Source organism: Lotus japonicus, chromosome 3 (assembly GCF_012489685.1).
Source record: "Lotus japonicus ecotype B-129 chromosome 3, LjGifu_v1.2".
NCBI lineage: Eukaryota > Viridiplantae > Streptophyta > Magnoliopsida > Fabales > Fabaceae > Lotus > Lotus japonicus.
In genome coordinates this window covers 63,329,275-63,351,915 of record NC_080043.1, presented here as the reverse complement: position 1 = coordinate 63,351,915, position 22,641 = coordinate 63,329,275, and the positions used below count along the sequence as shown (strand labels likewise).

The 22,641-nt window shown below is 35.6% G+C and overlaps 1 protein-coding gene across 5 annotated transcripts; it reads right to left on the bottom strand.

Moving 5' to 3' along the window:
* Positions 1-968: 968 nt before the first annotated feature.
* Positions 969-10,001, bottom strand: LOC130745233 (protein FAR1-RELATED SEQUENCE 3-like). Of its 5 annotated transcripts, none has more exons than XM_057597400.1 (6): positions 9,819-10,001; positions 6,865-9,185; positions 6,696-6,785; positions 6,166-6,315; positions 5,678-5,787; positions 969-1,347 (listed from the first exon to the last, which is right to left on the bottom strand). In XM_057597400.1, exons 2-5 carry the CDS (start codon positions 9,070-9,072, stop codon positions 5,683-5,685), a joined length of 2,553 nt encoding a protein of 850 aa, XP_057453383.1. In that variant the 5' UTR covers positions 9,073-9,185; positions 9,819-10,001; the 3' UTR covers positions 969-1,347; positions 5,678-5,682. The 5 variants fall into 5 exon arrangements, with proteins under 5 accessions (XP_057453383.1, XP_057453379.1, XP_057453380.1 ...); XM_057597396.1 differs by having other exon boundaries at positions 5,678-5,793; positions 9,819-9,999; XM_057597397.1 differs by having other exon boundaries at positions 5,678-5,793; positions 6,865-9,180; positions 9,819-9,999.
* Positions 10,002-22,641: the final 12,640 nt, after the last annotated feature.

Sequence of the window (22,641 nt, the reverse complement as noted above, 5' to 3'; positions counted from 1 at the left end):
CCGGGTTCAAGAGATCAAAGAGGTGGATGGATGAAGGGTTTGAGTCGTTTCTTCACGATTGGGCCTATGCAGACCATTCGGCAAAATCTCTCATTGAACAAGTTATTCCTAGATACTATTTTTAGCAGAAACGCTAGAATCTGTTTAGAGCAGAGGAAGAGAGAGGATCACCCTCGTGGCCTACACGGCACGTTGCTTTGATTGTTTCCATTTAAAAAAAAAATCAATTAATGTCAAATTAATTGTTGTGGGGTTTGCAAAGTTTGCACCTTAGGTTCTGTTGTGAATTGCAGAAGCATGATTGGGTTTTCAACATTCATATTCTATGGTGCTTCTTTTGTGGAAGAAGACTCTGGTTGATGCTAAGAAAATTGTTTTTTTTTCTTTCACTCTTTGTTTGTGAAGTTTCTGGGGTTTAATTTGGACTTTGAATTTTGGAAGAAGAATCATGGGGTGGTGGTGGGAGGAGATGGAGAAAGAGGATGATAGTGATGGAAGGAAGGAGGAAGAAAACGAGGTGGAAGATAAAAAAAAAATAACACAGGATAAACAAATCCACCGAAGATAAGTGAACTAACACATAAGAGTTGACTACGTCAAAATTAGTGATACATAAGCAGGGATTCAAATTGGACTTACTACAAATAAAAAAAAAATTTAAGGCATTTCTTTATAGGGACCCAATAAGATTTCTCTTTAAACGTTAGGAACCAAAAACATATTTTAAGCCTTTTTCTTCTTTTGATTGTTTGTCTTCCTTCTGTCAATTATTTGATTCTATCATTAGCATAACTACATAGGCTTTCTGTGTACAAAAGAGAATAGCCAATGAGGTAAGTATGCTCACTTTTATATTCAGGGTTAAGTTTAAATCGATTTGATCCTTGCTTGGTTTTCAGTGTGTGAACATTAAGGGGAACATTAAAAAACACACACACATCACGATCTTCCGGAGGCAAAACAAAAGATTATAAGCAATGTAAAGTTAGTTTATTCATTTTAAGAATTACATGTACAAAATAAATTTCGATAATGGAAACGGTGTATCCTCTCTGTAAGCTAGAGAACGTGACAAGTAAAGCTCCCCCCCTAAAAAAATGCTAACCAGCTCTAAGTATAAACATTGTTGAAGGACTAAAAATACAGGAAATTCGTAGCTACCTACACGATTACATCAAATAATTGTAAATGGTCACTGGATACATAAATCGCGAATGATTAATCATTATGAACATGGCAAACCTTAAAGAAGAAGAAAAGAGAAATTCCTTCTGAATATGGATGACAGTATCCATTATACTGCTTTAGTGCTCTGGAACACTTCTAAGCATCAAAAATTTAGAGCAACTGAAGAAAAAATTAAAAGAAGTTTCAGAAAAGAGCGTGTGATAATTATCTTGAAATTCATGTAAGGAATAGTCTAACACAGTAACAAAGAAAGAACAAAAGAATTAAGAAACACAGATATTTTTATTAGTATGAGGGTTCAACAGAATTGTATGTATTTAGATAGCAGTTGAGTTCACGTGAAAAGCACATTCATCTCAAACTACTAGTTTAGTTCTGTTCACTTTTTACCTCGAAGTGAGTGCTAACACGAGTTAACACCGGCGCGAAACGATATGCAAACAGTTAGTCTAGTAATAATTAAAACTGTTAGTTATTACTTAGTTTTCATTTAGAAGTTTGTTAGTTACATGTAGCTGTAAAAGGAACTCAATGTAACAGAGTGAATTCATTCGATTGATTCAATAACAGAAAAACAGTTTTTCTCACCAAACTTTCTCTATTTACCAATGGAGAATCAGCAATAGTGGATGATCCTGCACAGAGTCCAGCAAGTCATTTCTATGTTCACCCTAGCGAAAATCCTGCAGCAATTCGTGACTCCACCACTCACAGGGAGCAATTACCATTCAGAGGTCAATGCAGCAATCCATGACTTTGAAGAACAAGCACAAGTTTCTCAATGGAAGTTTGCCCAACCCTGAGCGTTTTGATCCGAGCTTTGGAGCATGGGAGAGATGCAACAACCTCGTGCACTCTTGTTGATGAGGCTTAACGAACATTTTGGTGTTGTTCGATCACAAATACAGTTGATAAAGCCATTGCCTCCGCTTAATCGAGTCTTTTCTAAGGTATTGCAACTTGAAATGCAATATGGACTGGCACCAGTTGAGGATACACATATAGCCATAAACGCAGCAAGCTCTTCATATGGTAATGGCAGAAGCAGAGGATACTATAGAAGAGGCAGAGGTTTTTCTAATGGAAAAATTTGTACCTATTGACTATTGTGATAGAATGGGATATACAATAGATGTCTGCTATAGGAAGCACGGCTTTCCTCCAAACTCTCGCTATAAGAGTTCTTGGGGTGTAAACAATGCCATTGGAGAGAAAACAGAATCAAAGCATGAAGAGGTTATTCCATCTAAAGATTCCACTATGCAACCTGTTGAAGGATTTACACAAGAATAGTATTTGAAGTTCTTAACTCTTACAGCAGGAAGACATTAACAAATCACACAATGATGGTTTCACAGCACCGGCTGTTATCCAGATTTGCAGTGTTTCAGAAATGTCAGGCTCCTCTGCTACACCTCATGAAGGTAATAGTTGTGTCTTCTCTTCTATTAAATCATGTTGTTGGATCCTAGATTCAGGAGCTACATACAGATCATATATGCTGTTCTTTGCATATGTTTACTAATTACACCAAGATTCACACCACTCCACATTAAATCGCCAAATGGACACACAATAGTTGCACACATATCTGGAAACATTCAATTGACTGCTCACGTGGTGTTAAGTGAATTTGTGCCTCACTTCACTTTCAATCTACTCTCACTATCCGAACTCATAGCAGGTCTTAATTGTGGAGTTTTATTCAATACTAACGAATGTATCATTTAGGATTCAACACTTGAAGATGATTGGTTCAGCTGATTTGATAGATGCCTTGTATTACTTGAAGCTGGAAAAGAATAAAGAAGCAGATAAGCATCAAGTTACTGTTAATAGTGCTTTTACCTTTGTCATTTTAGATTTGACCATGACTCTAATGAGAAGTTGGCGATTTGGTGTAAACATTTACCTATTATTTCTGTAAATAAACATGACATTTGTGATATGTGTCATTTTCCAAAGGTTCCCTTTTCAATTGGTTGTTCTAAATATTGTCCCTTTTTCTCTCCTTCATATGGATATATGGGGCCCTTTCTCTATTGCTTCTCTGCAATCATCATAGATATTTTCTCACAATTGTAGATGATTATAGCCGGTTTACATGGGTAGTAATGTTAAAGCATCAATCTGAAGTTTCATCTCAGATTCAGAGTTTTGTGTTAATAGTTCAGAATCAGTTTGATAAAGGAGTTCAAGTAATGTGCAGTGATCATGGCCCAGAATTTAAATTACAGGACTTCTATGCTAGTAAAGGTATTCTTCATCAGACTGCATGTGTTCAAACACCTCAACAGAATGGTTGAGTGGAAAGGAAGCATCAGCATGTCTTAAATGTAGCTCGTGCCTAGATGTTTCAATCTCAGTTTCCCAAATATTTTTGGAACTAAACAGTTTGTTATGCTGTGTACTTGATCTATTGGGTTCCTTCCAAGGTGTTACAAGACAAGACTCCTTATGAGCTTCTTTACGGATCTTTACCTGATTTTCAGAATCTAAAAGTGTTTGGATGCTTATGCTTTATTTTTACAATCACAGCAAACAGATCACAAGCCAGGAAGTGTATTTTTTTGGGATACAAATAAGGTGTGAAGGGATATACTGGTTATGATCTTCATAACAAGCAACTGTTGGTTTCAAGACATGCAGTCTTTCATGAAACCATATTTAAATATCGCCTATATTATCCTCAATCTATTCAATCCACCTGGACTTATTTGGATCCTGACCCTAAGTCACAATCTTCGCCCTCACATATTGATTGTACATCTGATAGTGGAATCTCTGAAAACTCAGCTGCAGCTTCACCAATTCCTGTTTCAGCCACTGACTCAATCAGGGCATCTCCAAAATTCTATCCTACTTCATCAGGTTCAGCTTCTCCACAACCTGTGCCCCAGTCTTCCACCCGAGTCAAGAAGTCCTCTTTGCAGTTGGCATTGCAACTGCTCTGCTGCATATTTGTCTTCTTCTCGAACTCCATATCCTATTTTTAACTACATTTCCTGCACATCACTTTCTCCTACACACAGGGCTTTCACTATTTCTTTGTCATCAGACAGAACCTGCTACTTACACTGAGTCAGTGTTGGAACAAAGGCTATGCAGGCAGAGCTAGAAGCCTTGACTGCTAATAAAAATTGGACCCTTGTGGATCTTCCTCCTGGAATTACTCCAATTGGCAACAAATGGGTGTACAAAATCAAGAGGAAATCTGATGACACTATTGAAAGGTACAAGACTAGCTTGGTTGCAAAAGTTTATAATACACAAACAGAAGGAGTGGACTACTTTGATACCTTCTCACCTGTTGCAAAGCTTACAACTATTTGCACAGTCTTAGCTCTTACTTCCATCCAAAAATGGCATGTCCATCAATTGGATGTTAATAATGCATTTCTTCATGGGGATTTGCATGAAGATGTATACATGGTTATTCCTCAAGGTACCACAGGTGTTGGTACTATTAAGGTTTGCAAGTTGCTTAAGTCTCTTTATGGACAAAAGCAAGCTTGTAGAAAATGGTATGAGAAGCTCACTACCTTGTTAATTGATTCGGTAGTGTAGTACTGGTAATAACTAAAACTGTTTGTTATTACTCTTAGTTTTCTGTTAGAAGTTCGTTAGTAGTTAGATGTAGCTCGAAAAGGAACTCTCATTCTAATAACAGAGTGAATTCACTCAATTGATTCAAAATAGAAAATCGTTTTTCTAAACAAACTTTCTCTTTCCATAAGAGATTTAGATCAATACATATGGGCCTTTCAACTACAAATAACTGTACGAAAGGACATATAGAGGTGATATCAGTCCGAAAAATAAAAAAATAACTTGGTAAAAATTCATAAATAAGGTGATGTTATATATTTTCTGATACTAGAAGAGACCAGCACAACGTCACCAAACGTGTGGTTAAGGCAATTGACCCTTAGTTATACTGTTGCCCGTTTCATTTGAGTTTCCTTTTTTTCATTTTATTCTAATTTCAAAGTTTGATATAAAAAAAAGTGCAATAACTTTGTATTATTTTTACTGTTTTGTGTGCAAGTAAATGAAAATAGAAAATTAAGTGAAAATAATATGGTAGTTTTCTAATAAAAAATAAAAAAGGTAACAAAAACCAAAGCGGCCCCAAAGATTACTGGAAAACTATATAAGGAAAAAGAACTAGGAATGATATTTTATATATTACAATAAAGTGATGGTATGATTATGAGAAGATGTTAACTTCATATGCCTATTTAGATCTGCTTAAATACTAGTGTAGTGCAACTAATACAAGTCCAGCCTAATAACACTCTTGATATAATAAGACTCCAAAAACGAAAGGAATGATATATTCTAACAATTATTATTATTACTATTATTATTATCATTGTTGTTGTTGTTGACTTGTTGTATTTCTTGAAAAAAGAATGAAGGGCTTATAAATTAATGAATAATTTAATGAAATGCTTCAAAGAAGAGAACTGGTAAGTATAATGCTTACAACGCTTATAGCTGCTCCTGGATGTAGGTCATAGATCTCAGCATGGAACCTAGTGTATCTCTAGAAACTAGGAAATTCACCTCTGTTGCCCCAGTACTTGTCTTTGTGTCCTGAAGCTGGAATAAGTAGACTGTCAACATAAGCTAAAATACCTTGGATAAATTCATATAGAACACAAAATGCTAAAAATGCTAAAACTGCAGAATATTACAAAAGCACGCCTGGAAAGGTTAAAGTTTAAACAATAAATAACAAGGGCTTCCTTAGCATTTTATGTTTGTGAAAAGCATTACAGGGAAAGAAAGAACGAGGGAAAGGAAATTATCAACAAAACTGCTTAAACTAAGTTAAACCTCATACTGAGGTTTCCTTTATACAAAGCTGAGAGCATATGAAGGAGAAAATTATTTCACCCACAAAACATATACTTTATTGTAAAATGTTTAGGAGCTAGTAAAAGCAGAGGACCATGATGCAAGTTTATAGACCTTCAGATTGATGACAGCAACTCCATTGACTGGTGCAGCGAGCTGCTGACTGATGTAAGCCATTGACCTCAACATAGGCTCCAAAGTCATCCTCGTCCCCCTGAATTGCACTTCTGTTTCTCTTGAAGGGTTCTTGCTGTAATCTTGCAGCTACAGGAAGGTAAAGCAGAATTAACAGGTAGAAAATGAAGTTTTCAGCACCTTGTACATTTTACAGTATACAATTCATTAGTACTCTACAGAACAGGCACCGAAAGAGATATGATAAGTGAAATAAGCCAGATTGTTTATATTTTCTGCTGAGCACATGATGTTTAGATGGAGATCTGGAAAGAAATGGATCTCTTCCAATTATAGAGCACACTCATATACCAATGACAGAGCACACTGATGCATATTAAATTTAATCAGAGTACCAGACAAAAGATATTGAGATATTTGCTTCTTGATAAATAAAAGATACAAAGATTGTAACTCATAGGAGAACAGAAGTTGCAGCATGCAGGCATATAAAGCGCCTATATAAATACCTTCATCGTGATGGCTGCAACTTTATTGGACGGGCTTGAATTCTTATTTTCTACAACCCAAGTCATAGACTTGAAATAAGTAAGGACAACCTGCATCAATAATTGACAGTCAAATAAAGTAATGACCGCAATTTACAGTAATAATCATTAGGGTGGTTCAGATTAATACAGTGCTATCTGGACGGCCACCGTCACGGTGAATAGAAATGGGAGTCAAACTAGGATGACTCAGATCAGTAACAGGAAGCTGAATGTTATTACAATTAGAGTGATGTGTCACTGAATCTTGCCAAGGCCACAATGATGGGATGAGTTCAGAAATAGATGAAAGGCTCCCCATGCTATTGTCTTCCTGACTGCTTCCATTACCTTGAGTGTTAGGAGGTGTGACTTTCGCAACATTTTTCTTCACAACATCAACCTTTTTAGAACCTTCTCTTAATGCATTCATTGCAGTGTTATAAGTCTCTACAGCTATTGCCCCTTCTTCTGCAAGCTTAATGGCTTCTTGACATAAACTATTAAAACGTGAAGTGAGATTTTCAATGTGAAGAGGATCCGGTACTTTTTCATTTGTTCCGGTACTGGACTTTGCATTCCTTGTCCATCGCTTCAAAATGTAGTGTGATGGTAGGGTAAGAACATTTGTAACAGTGAAGACCGTCAATATATGTCGACAAAGAATGCCTGAGTATTCAAACATCTGACAGCTGCAATTTACCTTCATTTGAGAGATATCTAATGTGACCACGTATATCTTGTGATCGTCTTCATATTTTGCAACCCTGTATTTACTGACCACACCATCATCCTCAATATTATTAGCAGTATACGCGAATGTTTCGACCAGTTCCTTCTGAAACTTCGCAAAAATCTTTTTAGTGTATTGATTAGCAGCCTGTTGTTCCATTGGTGATGGAGTCTTCAAAACAGGAGTGGTACAAATGGTCTCGTAATCTGCTTCTATTTCTTTTTCCAAAGAATGTTCTAGAGATCTTTCATACTGCTTAAAAAACAAAGGCAAGGTTGTCTGTTGATTTACATAGCCATCAAAAAAAGAGCGAACCCCATGGTTTGAAGTAAATGCAGCAAAGAAAGTATCATGAAAGTAAACAGGGGCCCATTGTTTGCGAGCATTATACACTGCTTGAAGCCAATCATTTTTAAGAAGATCATATTTATCTACAAGAGACTTCCATGTTGATTCAAAATCCTCAACAGTCTCAGAGAAATTTATGCAGCTATACAGCTTCCCATAAAATGATGGATGAGCAAGGTAAATATGAGCCAGTCTTTCTTGACCTTCTCTCAAAATGTGCCACTTACAAATACAATGGCGAGTTTCTGGAAACACCTGCGCAACAGCTGCTTGTATGGCTCTATCTTGGTCTGTGGTAATAGAAACCGGTGGTCGATCATTCATAGCAGATAGCCATGTCCTGAACAGCCAAGTAAAGGAAGACTCAGATTCATCTAGTAGTAATGCACAGCCGAATAAAACATTCTGGCCATGATGATTGACTCCTGTAAATGGAGCAAATGGAACTTGGTATTGATTAGGTCTATACATTGTGTCAAAAATTACTGCATCACCAAAGTAATTATATGCACTTCTTGACCTCGCATCTGCCCAGAATACATTGATCATGCGGTTTTCATCATCAAGTTGTATTGCATAATAGAAGCCAGGGTTTTTTCCCTGCATCTTCTTAAAGTAATTGAGAAGATTTTGAGCATCTCTTCCAAGGGTCCTCTTTTGGGATGATTTTACATAGGTAAAAGGCGTAGTGTTTCTCGTTGGATGACTTTTTTCAGCTGGAGAGGGACTCCTAACTATATTAATCTGTTCTAAGTGATTGCCGTTCGTAGAAAAATAGGAATCATTACTGGCATCAAATGTCTCTGTAACATTTTTTGTAGCACCTGTAAAATGCCTATGGGGTTGAAGGTACTGCACCTTTCTAGAGGAAGCCAGGGAATGGTTATGGTCCTCAACAAATTTTGTCACTAACCACTCTGCATCTTTTCTCTCTATTCTAAGCATCGCATTGCAACTCGATACATTCTTCCTTTTAACCACCTCCCTGGAACAAGCAAAGTTCCAAGTTATAATTGGACCATCAGGCTTAGCACGACTGAATTGACCAACATGGATGCTAAATCCTACATGCCTTGCATATGCATCATAAAATGATTTTGCAGCATCTTCTGATTCGAACAGCATGCCCACTTGTGGTTTACTACATGCATCACCTTCCTGATTATTTATTCCTCTTTCAATCGCAGTCATATTTAGTAAGTGGCCTTTTTCAGATTCAACATTTTCAGAAGCAGGTCTATCATTGTTCTCTCTTTCATCTACTGGTTCAATATCCATGATAGTGTAACTAATTATGAGAGCACTTCAATGGCTTCCCTTGAAAGGACTACAAAAAGTAACACATGCTGATCCTTTTAAAGCAATGATGGAAATTGCAAGAATTACCTACCCTACACAAGGCATTGATTAAGAACATCACGTCAACAACAGATTGTATAAAATATACGGTTCACAGGAAATACTTCTTTAATTCTAGAATCCAGAAGAAAGGTTGAAGGAATTGCCAAAAAGTTCAAAATGCCAAAATCAACAATATTGCTATTACAGAATACAGATACTGATAGCTCATTCATGCTGCAAGTAAAAAACACTAATTTATTCAAACCGTCGAAGGGTGGTGTTGAGCAGCTTGGGTAAAGTAATTAAAGATATCTAAATTTTGGTCTAAAACTCCAAAATAACAATTTAGACAAATATTAGACAAAGTTACTAGTTATATGTTCAGAAAATCCATAATTGATTGTCCTCAAAGAGTTCTTATGTTACTGTTTCAAGTCTCTAGAGGTATCAATTTGTTCTATATAAAGAACAACAGGCACCTAAGCCACAAAATGTAACTAACTACAGAATTATTGAACCTTGAAGGAACAAACTTTAAGATTGTTTTGAACATGTGTTCACTACAATAATTCCAAAAATCAAGTTTTGCAGTTCTATAATTCTAAAATAGCATTGGCATTATAATGCTCTGACACTTGAAAAAGGGTAGAGAGTGAAAAAGAAACAGAGGAAGCAAAATTCACCTGGGTTGAACCTGAGATTGTGAGTGGAATCAAAACGCTGCGTTTTCTCTTTTTGATTATTGGAAATTAGGGTTTTGAGTTGAGAGGAAGAAGAGGTTGAATTGAATGTGAGCGTCGTATCAATGAATGAATAGTTGAATACCCAAAACCCATACACGCTTTGCCTTTCCTCCTCCACACCCTTATTTGCAGTCCTTTTTTCATATTTTAAATAAATCTTCACTTAAAAATTTTAATATTTCATTTGATCTACATCTTAAGCAAATATATCATAATGACATAATTTTTTTTTTTACGTTATAATGACATAATTCATTGTACCAAAAAAAAAAGTATATCATAATTAAGTTTTAGTTACATGTTAGACTAGAAATTAAGGCAGAAAAACTATACTAATAGTTACATCCTTTCCGATGTGAAAAATTGATAGTATATTGGTAGATCACTAAAATTTATGATAATAAACTAACTATCTAAAAAACATCTTCCCAAATGTTTTTTTTTATTCATACCAAATGGTCGTAATAAGTAATATTGTGTTCAGCTTTAAACTTAAATTTTGTGGATTTTTCGTTTGTTCGCCGTTCTGGGAATTCTGTAGCGAATGGTTTGGCAAAACTTTCATTTTGGCATGGGCTTAATGTTTGGAAGGAGAAACTCCAATGGAGCATATTTACTTTGTATAGGATGATCCTCGGGCAGATGACCTCATGTCGTTGCTTAATAAAATTCACTCTATATTTAAAATAAATAAATAAAAAACCTTAAGTTTTGTTACATTGACTCGCATGTTTTACTATACCTTTTCGGTTAACCCATCAATTTTATCCCGTTATTTTGTTTGTTCATATGAAAAAATGAGAATAATGATTTTTTTGTTAAATTGTTCTGACAATTCTAACTCGGTCACCTAAGTGTTGTGAATGTCAAATATCTCCCTAAAAGAGCTTCTCCTAACTCATAAGAATATCATTCCTCCTGACCTATGGGTTTAGACAACCACTTTTTACCATTGCAACGGTACTCGTTAGGTTAAATGAGAATAATGATATGAAAAGAGAAAAGTAGAGGGAAAAATTGGTTTATTATTTTATAGAATAGTCTTTATTAAAATAGAAAAGGAGAAAAATAAATTATATGATAGAAATTATTCTAGTCAGTTTCATACATATATTTATTATTAAACTATCCATATGACATGAAGCATAATATAGATGTTTACTTGTATTATAAATATATGGAAGATATCATATCTTGAAAATAATTTAATAATTAAGGATTAATACGGGTAAAAGATCTAAAAGATATCATATGGAAGATATCATATCTAGAAGTGAGTTTTATTGTGTGTCCAACCTTGCTCATAGACAATCACTAGGTAATTGTGTGAGATTGAGCCATCGGTGGCAACAAGGGTGAGGCGGTAGTTTTCACCTGACACCACCTGAGAGTCTCCCTTGATGACCCTTTCGGCTTCGTTTGGATTGGGGGAAGGTGATGGAGTGGAATGGAGTGGAGGGGATGGAGCAAGAGGTCCTTTGTTTGGATTAATTAAAAATGGATGGAAATGGATGGATCCTAGTGGCACACATCCCATCAGATACCACTACTTTCCCCCACTTTTGTTCCCCTCAAATTTGGGAGGAATGGGATGGAGCAAAAAACTGAAGTCTAATAAAATTATTAAAATACTCTTTTACCCCTGTGTATGTAACTCCCTCCATAACCCCATGTATTTACCCCACTCTTCTCCCTTTACACGTTGCTTGATTTGCCTCAATTGTGAAAAAAGCTTCATACTTTTGGACTTTTTCGGTGTTCATATTATCATCTTTCCACCGTGCAAAACTCATTCGTTTATGTTTTTTTCTCTTCAAAGTTACTGACCCGGCTAAATTTATAACTATTCTCTACTTTATAACAAAAATGGGAAGATAAATCTATCATATTTGTTTTTTTCTTCATCATACAAGCTGCACATGGAAATTGAATTCAAAGGTTGCTTGCTGGCTTACTGCGTTCTTTTTCTTTGACGTTCACTGTGTTCTTTCCTTTTTTTTTTTAATTAACCGCTGGCAGTAAATAATTGAATTAAAAAAGTAAAATAAAATGAGAATATAAATTTCTACTTTATTACAAAAATGGGAAGATAAATTTCTTGCAGTGAAAAAGATGATAATTATTTTTCGAAAGTTTTGGTAAAACAAAAAAAAATAGAAAGGGTAATATAGGGAGAAAAAAAGTTATAACTGATTCCGCTCCGTCCGCTGTCCAAACAATGAAGTGGAAATTTTGTTCCATTCCATTATAAAATACCCAAATAATGAAATGTAATTTTTGTTCCGTTCCATTCCGCTCCATTATATTCCGTTCCGTTCCGCTCCGTTGTGTTCCATCAATCCAAACATAGCCTTCGAGCTTGAGATTTTCACCAGATTGCATATTGTGTTCAGTGATGGCAAATTCTGCAACCTCCCTCACGTGGGGGTCATTGATGTCCTTCATGGGCATGTAAGTGCCATAAGGCCCAAAAGCAGAGGCCAACAAAACAAGAAGAATAACAAAAACACACTCTAATTTCATGGTGACAACAAAGGAATCGATTGAAATGTTGGGTCATATTGAGAATCGGCTAGGCCCGTCCAAATTCGTAAAAGTTACAGTTAGAAATTAATTTAATGAATATTATAAAAGGTTATTAACAAATAGCTACTCTTTATATTATTATTAACTTAAAGGTCTAGTAAATTAAATTGTTATTATGTGGCTTTTTTCCTCCAGTTGTGATCAATAATTAAAAATTAATTTTAAATATGAGAAATAAATTTTTCACAATTAGTTACTACATAATGAATAATTAAAAAGTACAAATACATAGTTAATATTGTAATTAATTTGAGTTAATTTTTCTTTTTCTTATTGATATCATTATTATTTTTAAATTTTTTCTCAATTTTTGAATAACTATTAAAATATAAAAATTGATAATATTTATTTTCAAATGTGAAATGAAAAAATTACAATTAATAATTAAAATATTAATATTATTAACTGCCTTTTTTTTGGATAAGAAATATTATTAACTACTATTTAATATTTTTATTAATGTAAATGTCAAGTCAAATCAAATTACTATTATTAGTTAAATATTTTCGTCAAGTTATGATCAATAATTAAAATTTCAATAGTATTACATATTTAATTTAAAATTTGAGAAGTTGAAATTTTTTACAATTAGAAACTTATTTAATGAACAATATAAAATACTAAAAATAAGTAATTAATATTTGTTTTAATGTGAGTCAACTTTACTTTTAATTGTTATCATCATTATTTTTATATTCTTTTTCTCAAGTTGTGATCCTTTAACAACTTTAGTTTTTTTAGCGAATTATTGATATTAGTCCTTAAATTAATTTTTCACTTATCTGAGTTTCTTCACTTGTTGGCCACTTGAGCTTTTGATCCCTCGAGCCATTTTAGTGATTATGTGGCATACGGAAATGTCGGTTATCACTAGTGTTCAATTTATTTTGTTTTTAAATGCTCTCAGGAATATAAAGATCCTCCACTAAAATAAATAATAATAATTTTTCATCATAACCTATTATCGTCACTTATTCTCCATCATCTTCATCCCAAATAAACCCAGTAATTAAATCCCAATCAAACTCAATTTACGCTCACCTTCCAGATCTCTTATTTAGAAAATAATCCGAGTGACTATAAACTCTGCCCATAAATAACACTACATCCCTTGAAAACATTGATTCCTTGATGGACTCTGACTAAGATCTTCAACCTCAACCTCTCCAACAAGTTGAAACACCGACCAGAACCAAGCAAATCTCCACAAACCCATAACCCATATGTGGAGCCACCACGAGCCAGGTATTATCTCCTTCTTCAACCCAGATCCCTTCTCTCCATGTTGGTTGTTGTTGTGTTCGAAAGGTTCTTCAACCCAAAACTCAGTGTTACGTACAAACGTCTTCAATATCTATCTTGTTTTGAATGATAAAAATTTTCAAGAGTCCTCCAAGAGTCTATTAATGATATCTAAAGAATCCTTGTTGTTTACTTTTCAGGAGCTACATAAATGTGACTTACTTGTTACGTCTTGGAACTTCATATGAATTAAACTTCAGGACAAACAAGCATAGTCAAAAGAACTAAGAACTTGCGATATACTTGTTTCGTCTGGAATTCCATATGCATTGGAACTCGGGGAAAACAAGGACAGTCTAAAGATAGTCACTTTCTCTAATCAAACGTTATGATTGCAAAGAAGAAAAGTTATATGTGCAAAGACCGTCTACATAAGGAAAAGACGAAGCTCAACAAAGCACATTATATCGTCTGACTCAAAGATGACAAGGAATATCAAGAAGAAAGTCGAAGATCGTCTCATAAGAAGAAACTGCTACATCAAGATATATGGTTCATCAACGGAAAGATTCTGAGCAAAGCTGAAAAGAAGACAAGACAGCCGACATCAGCAAGTTGATTAAAAGAAGAGCTGTTAGTAGAAGATCATAAGACTTTCAGAAGAATAGCAGGATCGTCTCAAGGAGAAAGAACGATCGTCTGTAGAAGAAAGAAAGGACAACTTGCAAAGGAGAATCAATTTTCCAACTCGAGCTGTCCAACTAGAAGAAACTGTGTTCTGAGAAAGCAAACATCATGTCAATTTGGAAAAAATATTTGAGAACACAAGAGAAAGAAAGGTCAAAGTGCAAAGCTTCAAGCAACCATGAAATATGCACAATGACCAAGGGAAACTATCATAATCTTCAGACCTGAAGTTTTCCCTTATCTCTCTCTATATCGACTATTCCTCATCCAGAAATTATCAGATCATCCATCTCCTAAGGAAGAAGCTTCAAGTCATTTTGCCTACAACCATCGTCCACATCAGAAAGGCAAACATTCGTTGAAAGGTGAAGACACAAAGTTACTCACTGAAGTCAAGCTACCTCATCAGTGGAATATGAATCATCGTCTGATTGAAGAAAACCCACAAGGGAGCTGGTCAAAGAAGTCTCGACATCTGCAGCAGCACGTGATCTAACACGGCGCAGTAACCACGGCTGAAAGCACAACGCTCCATCTATCAAAGAGTCGTTAGTCATCTCAACGGATAGTAGGTATGCATCAAAGTTGTACCAATTCAACACGTTTTACTGACTTCAGCACAGTTCGATGCAACAATCATAATTGCTGTGAAGACCATCCAACAACTAAATCTCTACTCACAGAAGATTAGAAGCTATAAATACCAAGACTAAAAACTTCACAAGTTGGCTTTAGCAAGTCCAAACACCAGACTTTTAGAAATATGAATTGGGATTCAATCAGAATATCCTAACCCAGTTCGGCATTTCCTGGCGCGCTATCAAGAACATACTCTTATCGTCTTATGAAAAGTCTAGAGGCCTGAGCTTAGAAGAATACATCATCATCAGCCTCTGCAACAAGGAGAAACGCACTTAGGAGATAGATCTTTTATTTTCATTCTTGTTGTAAAAGAACATAAAGTAATTCTATAATACTTTATAGTTCTTAGTGTTTCATATCACTACTATCCCTTTTATTCATAAGAGATTGTAAAGTAGGATAAATGGTCTTGAAAAATATCATGTAGGAGAAGTCCTTTATACTTGTATGGAGGAGTCCCGTCTAATACTCGGTGAGTCTTTAGAAAACTTGAGGCTAGAGAGGCGTTGAGAATACTCAATGTCTGGAGAGGCAGTGACAAAGAATACTCAAGTGCTTGGAGAGGCAGGGACAAAGAATACTTGTTCTTCCTGGAGAGGCAAGGACAAAGAGTAATCAATGCATGGAGAGGCAGTTCTGAAACAATACTTAGCCTGGACATGCTTTAAGAGTACTCAATGTCTGTTGTTACTTTTGTTTGTCTGCATTTTGTAAAAAACAACCTGATGTCGAAGCAGATGTTGTAACATCGTGTCTGTGACATTTGTCCATGCGGGGCTGCTGTGTGTTGCATGTTTGTTCTGGAAGTTTTGAATTGTTTTACGTGTTCAACAAGTTAGGGTTTTTGAAGAAGCTTCTATGTGTTATCTGGAATATATTATAGTGTAATCAAATCTGCTGAAGAAGGTTTGATTTGGTTTAAATTGTAGAAGATTATATCTTTTTATTTTCAAATCTTATTTGATAAGATTTGGTACTAGTTTAAAAAGATTTGTTCCAGATCTGTTTTGTGGACTCTATTTTCGTGCAAGCTCATTAAATATCAAGACCAGAAGAACAGCTATTTAAGGAGGCTTACCCCTAGTTGCTAGGTGTGCGTTGGGCACCCAAGGATTGGGGTTTTAGGGTTGTGTTTGTGAGTCCTTGTTCTGTTATTTTGTACACCACTCTACTGCCTACACTGATCATCATATGGCATAGAGTTGGTTTGTTTTAGTTGAGTTGTAATCTCTTTAAATCTGTGTTGCTTATTGTAAGCCCAATCACCGTGGCAGTGATTGAGAGAAAGTAAGAGGGGCTCTCATACTTAGGGGGAAAGAGTGGGATAAGAACTATAAACTGAGGTGCTCATGAGTGTCTGTAATTCCTAAATCTTGAGATAGTGGATTTCCTTTCTTTGGGCGAAGCCCTCCAGATATAGGTGATGTTGCACCGAACTGGGTTAACAACTCTTGTGTTTTGTTTACTTATGCTTTTTAGTTACTGTTGTTATTGTTAGTCGATTGTTGAACCGATTGTCCCAGCATCACGTTCGACATCTGTCCTGTGCCATAACCAGAATTGGTATCAGAGCAGGCACCCTATTCTGTTCGGGTGAGCTCCAGGGAATATATTCTAGTTACATGGACAACGCCAAGGAAGGAGGATCAATCAATAGATCTGATCTTGTGATCTCATGTATCCGCTGCTATTTATGTTGTGTCTCTGATGTGAAACTGATAGTTGTTGATGAAGACTCTCTCCACCGCTGTGCTCACAAGTTAATTTTAGCAAAAATACTGCTAATAAGGGGGAGTAATGTGATTGTGGTTTCTGATTTTCAGCAGTGTGTTTGTTGTTGTGACATGTACATCTGGAAACTGTCAGGTTGTTGTTATAAGTGGGCTGCACCGTTTGAGGGGGAGTTCCACTGCCAAGGGGGAGTTATGTTTATATTCTCTGAATCTCAAGTTGTTTTAGACAAAATTTGACAAAGGGGGAGATTGTTGTTACTTTTGGTTGTCTGCATTTTGTCAAAAACAACCTGATGTCGAAGCAGATGTTGTAACATCGTGCCTGTGACATTTGTCCCTGCGGGGCTGCTGTGTGTTGCATGTTTGTTCTGGAAGTTTTGAATTATTTTACGTGTTCAACAAGTTAGGGTTGTTGAAGAAGCTTCTATGTGTTATCTGGAATATATTATAGTGTAGTCAAATCTGTTGAAGAAGATTTGATTTTGTTTAAATTGTAGAAGATTATATCTTTTTTTTTTCAAATCTTATTTGATAAAATTTGGTACTGGTTTAAAAAGATTTGTTCCATATCTGTTTTGTGGACTCTATTTTCGTGCAAGCCCATTGAAGATCAAGACCAGAAGAACAGCTATTTAAGGAGGCTTAACCCTAGTTCCTAGGTGTGCGTTGGGCACCCAAGGATTGGGGTTTTAGGGTTGTGTTTGTGAGTCCTTGTTCTGTTATTTTGTACACCACTCTACTGCCTCCATTGATCATCATATGGCATAGAGTTGGTTTGTTTTAGTTGAGTTGTAATCTTTTCAAACTTGTGTTGCTTATTGTAAGCTCAATCATTGTGGCAGTGATTGAGAGAAAGTGAGAGGGACTCTCATACTTATGGGAAAATACTAAGTAGAAATACACTAGGTAGATTAGGATAAGAACTATGAACTGAGGTGTTCATGAGTGTCTATAACTCCTAAATCTTGAGATAGTGAATTTCCTTTCTTTGGGCGTAGCCCTCCAGATGTAGGTGATGTTGCACCGAACTGGGTTAACAACTTTTGTGTTTTGTTTACTTATGCTTTTTAGTTACTGTTGTTATTGTTAGTAGATTGTTGAACCGATTGTCCCTGCATCGCATTCGACATCTCTCATGTCCGAGAACCAGAATTTCAATGCCTGGAAAGACTATAATACTCAATGCTTGGAGAGACAGTTGCTAAAAAATACTATTGCCTAAGGATGCAAGTTGAAGAATATACGTAAGGAGGAGTCCTTGGAACTCACCCTTAGTGAAATCTCGATTAACGCCAAGGACTGGATGTAACCTTATCGTTCTGGGGGTCAACCAATATAAAATCTTGTGTGTCATTGTCTCAAGAATCCTAATTTCGCAAGCTTAGAAAGGGAAGGGAACCAAAAACCCCAATTTCATTTTCCATTGTCTTCTTTTGACATCTTTGTATACAAGAATAGTAGGAAAACCACAACCAGTAATAAAACTAAACCACAACCACCCTCTTCTCCTTACCGTTGCAAATCTCACTCGAACCTCCATTCCTGATTAACAACCTCCCCCAACAGCCAATAGTCTAGAACCACATGACCTTTTTTTATAGGCATTTACCACACTAGAGTCGCATGATTACCTCAACACTATTATAGAAACACGTTATCAGCACAATAGTTCTCTCCTTTAAAGCTAAATGGACGTTCCTGCTAATGTCACCACCTCAAATGGTGAAGATGTTTGTCTCACTGACTGTGCAACCACGCACACAATACTCAAGGATAAGTTCTATTTTTCTTCTTTGGCAATGCAAGAAGCAAATGTTCGTAATATATCTGGTACTACAAAAATGATTGAAAGCTCCGGAAGAGCCAAAATATTGTTGCTTAGAGGAATACAATTGAATATTGAGAATGCACTATATTTCTCTAAATCTCATAGAAACTTATTAAGTTTCAAAGATATACGTAAAAATGGACACCACATTGAGACCATGAATGAAGAAAATGTGGAATATCTTTGTATCACAAGAGTGATATCAGGGAGAAAATGCACACTTGAAAAGTTACCTGCATTCTCCTATGGTTTATACTATACAAGAATTAGTATAATTGAAACAAATGCTACTGTCAACCAGAAGTTTACAGATTTTTCTATTTGGCAATAACTGGTTAGGTCATCCCGGTTCCATTATGGTGAGAAAAATAATTGAAAATCCATGTGGAAATCCATTGAAGAGCCAAAAGATTCTTAAAACCAATGAATTCACATGTACTGCTTGTTCCCAAGAGAAATTGATTATTCGACCATCACCAACAAAAGTTGGGAGTGAATCACTTCTATTTTTAGAACGGATACAAGACGATATTTTTGGGGCCAATACACCCACCATGTGGACCATTTAGATATTTTATGGTTTTAGTTGACGCATCAACAAGGTGGTCACATGTATCTTTATTATCTTCTCGTAACTTGGCATTTGCTAGATTACTTGCCCAATTGATTAGATTGCGAGCACATTTTCCTGATTATCCAATCAAGAAAATATGCTTGATAATGTTGGTGAATTCACATCTCAAACTTTTAATGACTATTACATGTCTAGTGGAATTGATGTTGAACATCCTGTAGCACATGTTCATACACAAAATGGACTTGCGAAATCATTGGTTAAACGCTTAAAATTAATTGCAAGGCCATTAATTATGAGGTCAAAGCTTCCAACCTCTTCTTGTAGACATGCAATATTACATGCTGCGACGTTAATTCGCATCAAATGAACGAGCTATCATAAACAATCTGCAATGCAAATGGTTCATGGTCAAGAACCTAATATTTCCATCTAAAAACTTTTGGATGTGGGGTATATGTCCCAATTTCTCCACCACAACGCACAAAGATGGGCCCTCAAAGAAGATTAGAGATATATGTTAGGTATGAATCTTCTTCTATTATAAAATATATTGAACCCTTAACGGGTGATCTATTTACTGCTTGATTTGCTGATTGTCATTTTGACGAATCAGAGTTCCCGATATTAGGGGGGAAGAATAAGCAGTTGAGAAAGGAAATTAGCTGGAATGAATTATCATTATCTCATTTTGATCCTCGAACAAAAGCATGTGAACTAGAAGTTCAAAAGATAATTCATTTGCAAAATTTAGCTAACAAATTGCCAGACGCATTTGCTTATCCAAAAAGAGTTACTAAGTCATATGTACCAGCAGCTAACACTTCATTAAAGATTGATGTCGATGTTGGACAACCTAATGTTACAAATGAATCTACCACATGCCTGAAGTGTGGCAGACCTACAAGTTCCAAAGATAAAAATCCTCGGAAAAGAAAAGGAGATAAGAACCAAGATGGCATAAACGAGGATATGATAACTCCAGAAGAGCAGCAAGACATAATTAAAAGTACAGTTTCAGAAGAAACTCAGGTACCTGAAATTATTGAAAATGATGAGATTTCAATTAATTATGTCGTGAATAAAGTAAGATGGGACCTAAGCAAAGTCAACATTGATGAAATTTTTGCACATAGCACATCATTAGATGTATTAAGCGATAATGAGGATCATGAGCCAAAATCTGTTAATGAATACAAACAAAGAAATGATTTGCAGAAATGGAAAGAAGCGATCGAGGCTGAGTTAAAATCGCTTGAGAAGCGTAAAGTGGGTTTTTGTATTTGGGCATGTTGCCCTACACCTGAGGGTGTAAACACAGTTGGATATAAGTGGGTTTTTGTATGGAAAAGAAATGAAAATGGTGATATTGTCTGATATAAGGCAAGGCTTGTTGCCCAAGGTTTCTCACAAATGCCTGGGATTGATTTTGAAGAAACATACTCGCCTGTGATGGATGCAACTACTTTTCGATACTTAATTAGTCTAGCAGTACGTGAAAAGCTTGATTTGCGCTTAGTGGATGTTGTTACAGCTTATTTGTATGGATCACTTGATACCGACATCTATATGAAACTCCCTGAAGGATTTAAGTTGCCTGAAACACACATTTCTAACCCTCGGGTGATTATTCGATTAAATTGAATAAATCAATCTATGGTCTAAAGCAATCTGGGCGTATGTGGTATAATCGCCTTAGTGAGTATTTGCTGAAAGAAGGGTAAAAAAAATGATCAAATTTTCCCTTGCATATTCATTAAAAGGTCTGGGCATGAGTCGCCATAATAGTTGTTTATGTCGATGACTTGAACATTATTTGAACTCCAGAAGAGCTTCCAAAAGTTGTAGATTGCATACAAAAAGAATTTGAGATGAAAGACTTGGAAAGAACTAAATTTTGTCTAGGCTTACAAATTGAGTATCTAAATAATGGAGTATTTATGTACCAAGAGACTTATGTCAAGGTACTAAAAAAAATTTACATGGACAAATCACATCCATTGTGTACTCCAATGGTTGTAAGGTCATTAGATGTACATAAAGATCCTTTCAGGCCTCGATAAAATGATAAAGAATTACTTGGTCCCGAAGAACCATACCTTTGTGCGATCGAAGCATTAATATATGTTGCTAGTCATACTCGACCTGATATATCATTTTCCGTTAACTTATTATCAAGATATAGTTATTCACCTACACGAAGACATTGGAATGAAATAAAAAATGTCTTTCGTTATCTTAAAGGCACAATGAATATGAGTTTATTTTTTCCTTATATGTCCAAACTTGACCTAGTTGGTTATGCAGATGCTGGATATTTGTCAGACCCACATAATGAGAGATCTCAAATAGGTTATTTGCTTACTTGTGGTGGAATAGCTATTTCATGGAGATCTACGAAACAAACTATAACCGCCACCTCAGCTAACCATGCAAAAATATTAACATTACACGAGGCAAGTCGAGAATGTGTTTGACTGAGATCTGTGATTCAATGCATCTTGATATGTGTGGTTTGTCCTCTGGAAAGATGCAGCCAACAACCATATATGAAGATAATACCGCATGCATTGCTCAAACAAAGGAAGGATACATCAAGGGAGATAGAACAAAGCACATACCACTGAAGCTCTTCTTCACTCATGATCTACAAAAGAATGGTGACATAGACATCCAACAAATTCGTTCAAGTGATAATTTGGCAGACTTATTTACGAAGGCTCTTCCAATAACAACATTTGAAAAGCTTGTGCGAAACATTGGAGTTCGTCGGCTGAAAGATCTCAATTAAAATGCATTGTACTCTTTTTTCCTTAATCATATTTTTTTTTCCCATTTTGGATTTTTCCTAGTAGGGTTTTTAATGAGGCAATGTACCAAGACAAACTATAGAATGATGTACTCATTTTCCTTCACCAGGTTTTTATCCCACTAGGTTTTTTCCTAATAAGGTTTTAACGAGACACACTCTTAAGAGATGGTCATCTAGAGGGAGTGTTATGAATAGGATGACCATTGTATCAAGCTCATGTACTCTATACTTGGCTCATTGACTAATGTTATAAATATAGAGGAGGTTGCATCAAGCAACCTATATAATTAAATTCATATATATAAAGAAACTAAAAATTCCTCCTATCCGTTTAATAAAAATAGTAACTACTTGTTTTTTTGTTTGAGACATGTGTCTTTCTTCGGAGGCGATCCTGTTCGAGCCGGGAACATCCACATCATGGTGGGGCTAACTCTCCCATCGGAGGTTTTTTCCATCCACACAAGACTTGAACTCGAGACCTTGTTTAAGGGAAATCAAGCATGTACCACTTGAACCAACCACCCGTTGGTAAAACAGTAACACTACTTCAAGTTATTAAAATTGTATTCCTCCTTTATTTAAATTAGTTTTAAAATTATTTTAATCCATTTTTCAAATTTGAGTAAAATACACTCACCCCCCTCAAGATTTGCAAG

Excerpts from the sequence above, each read along its gene's own strand:
- LOC130745233 (XM_057597398.1), bottom strand. The coding sequence starts at position 9,072 with ATGGATATTGAACCAGTAGATGAAAGAGAGAACAATGATAGACCTGCT. Across the intron at positions 6,786-6,864 it reads GTGGCCGTCCAGATAGCACT|GTTGTCCTTACTTATTTCAA; the intron begins GTATTAATCTGA and ends TTATTGATGCAG. Across the intron at positions 5,794-6,165 it reads TTGCTGTCATCAATCTGAAG|CTTCAGGACACAAAGACAAG; the intron begins GTCTATAAACTT and ends TACTTATTCCAG.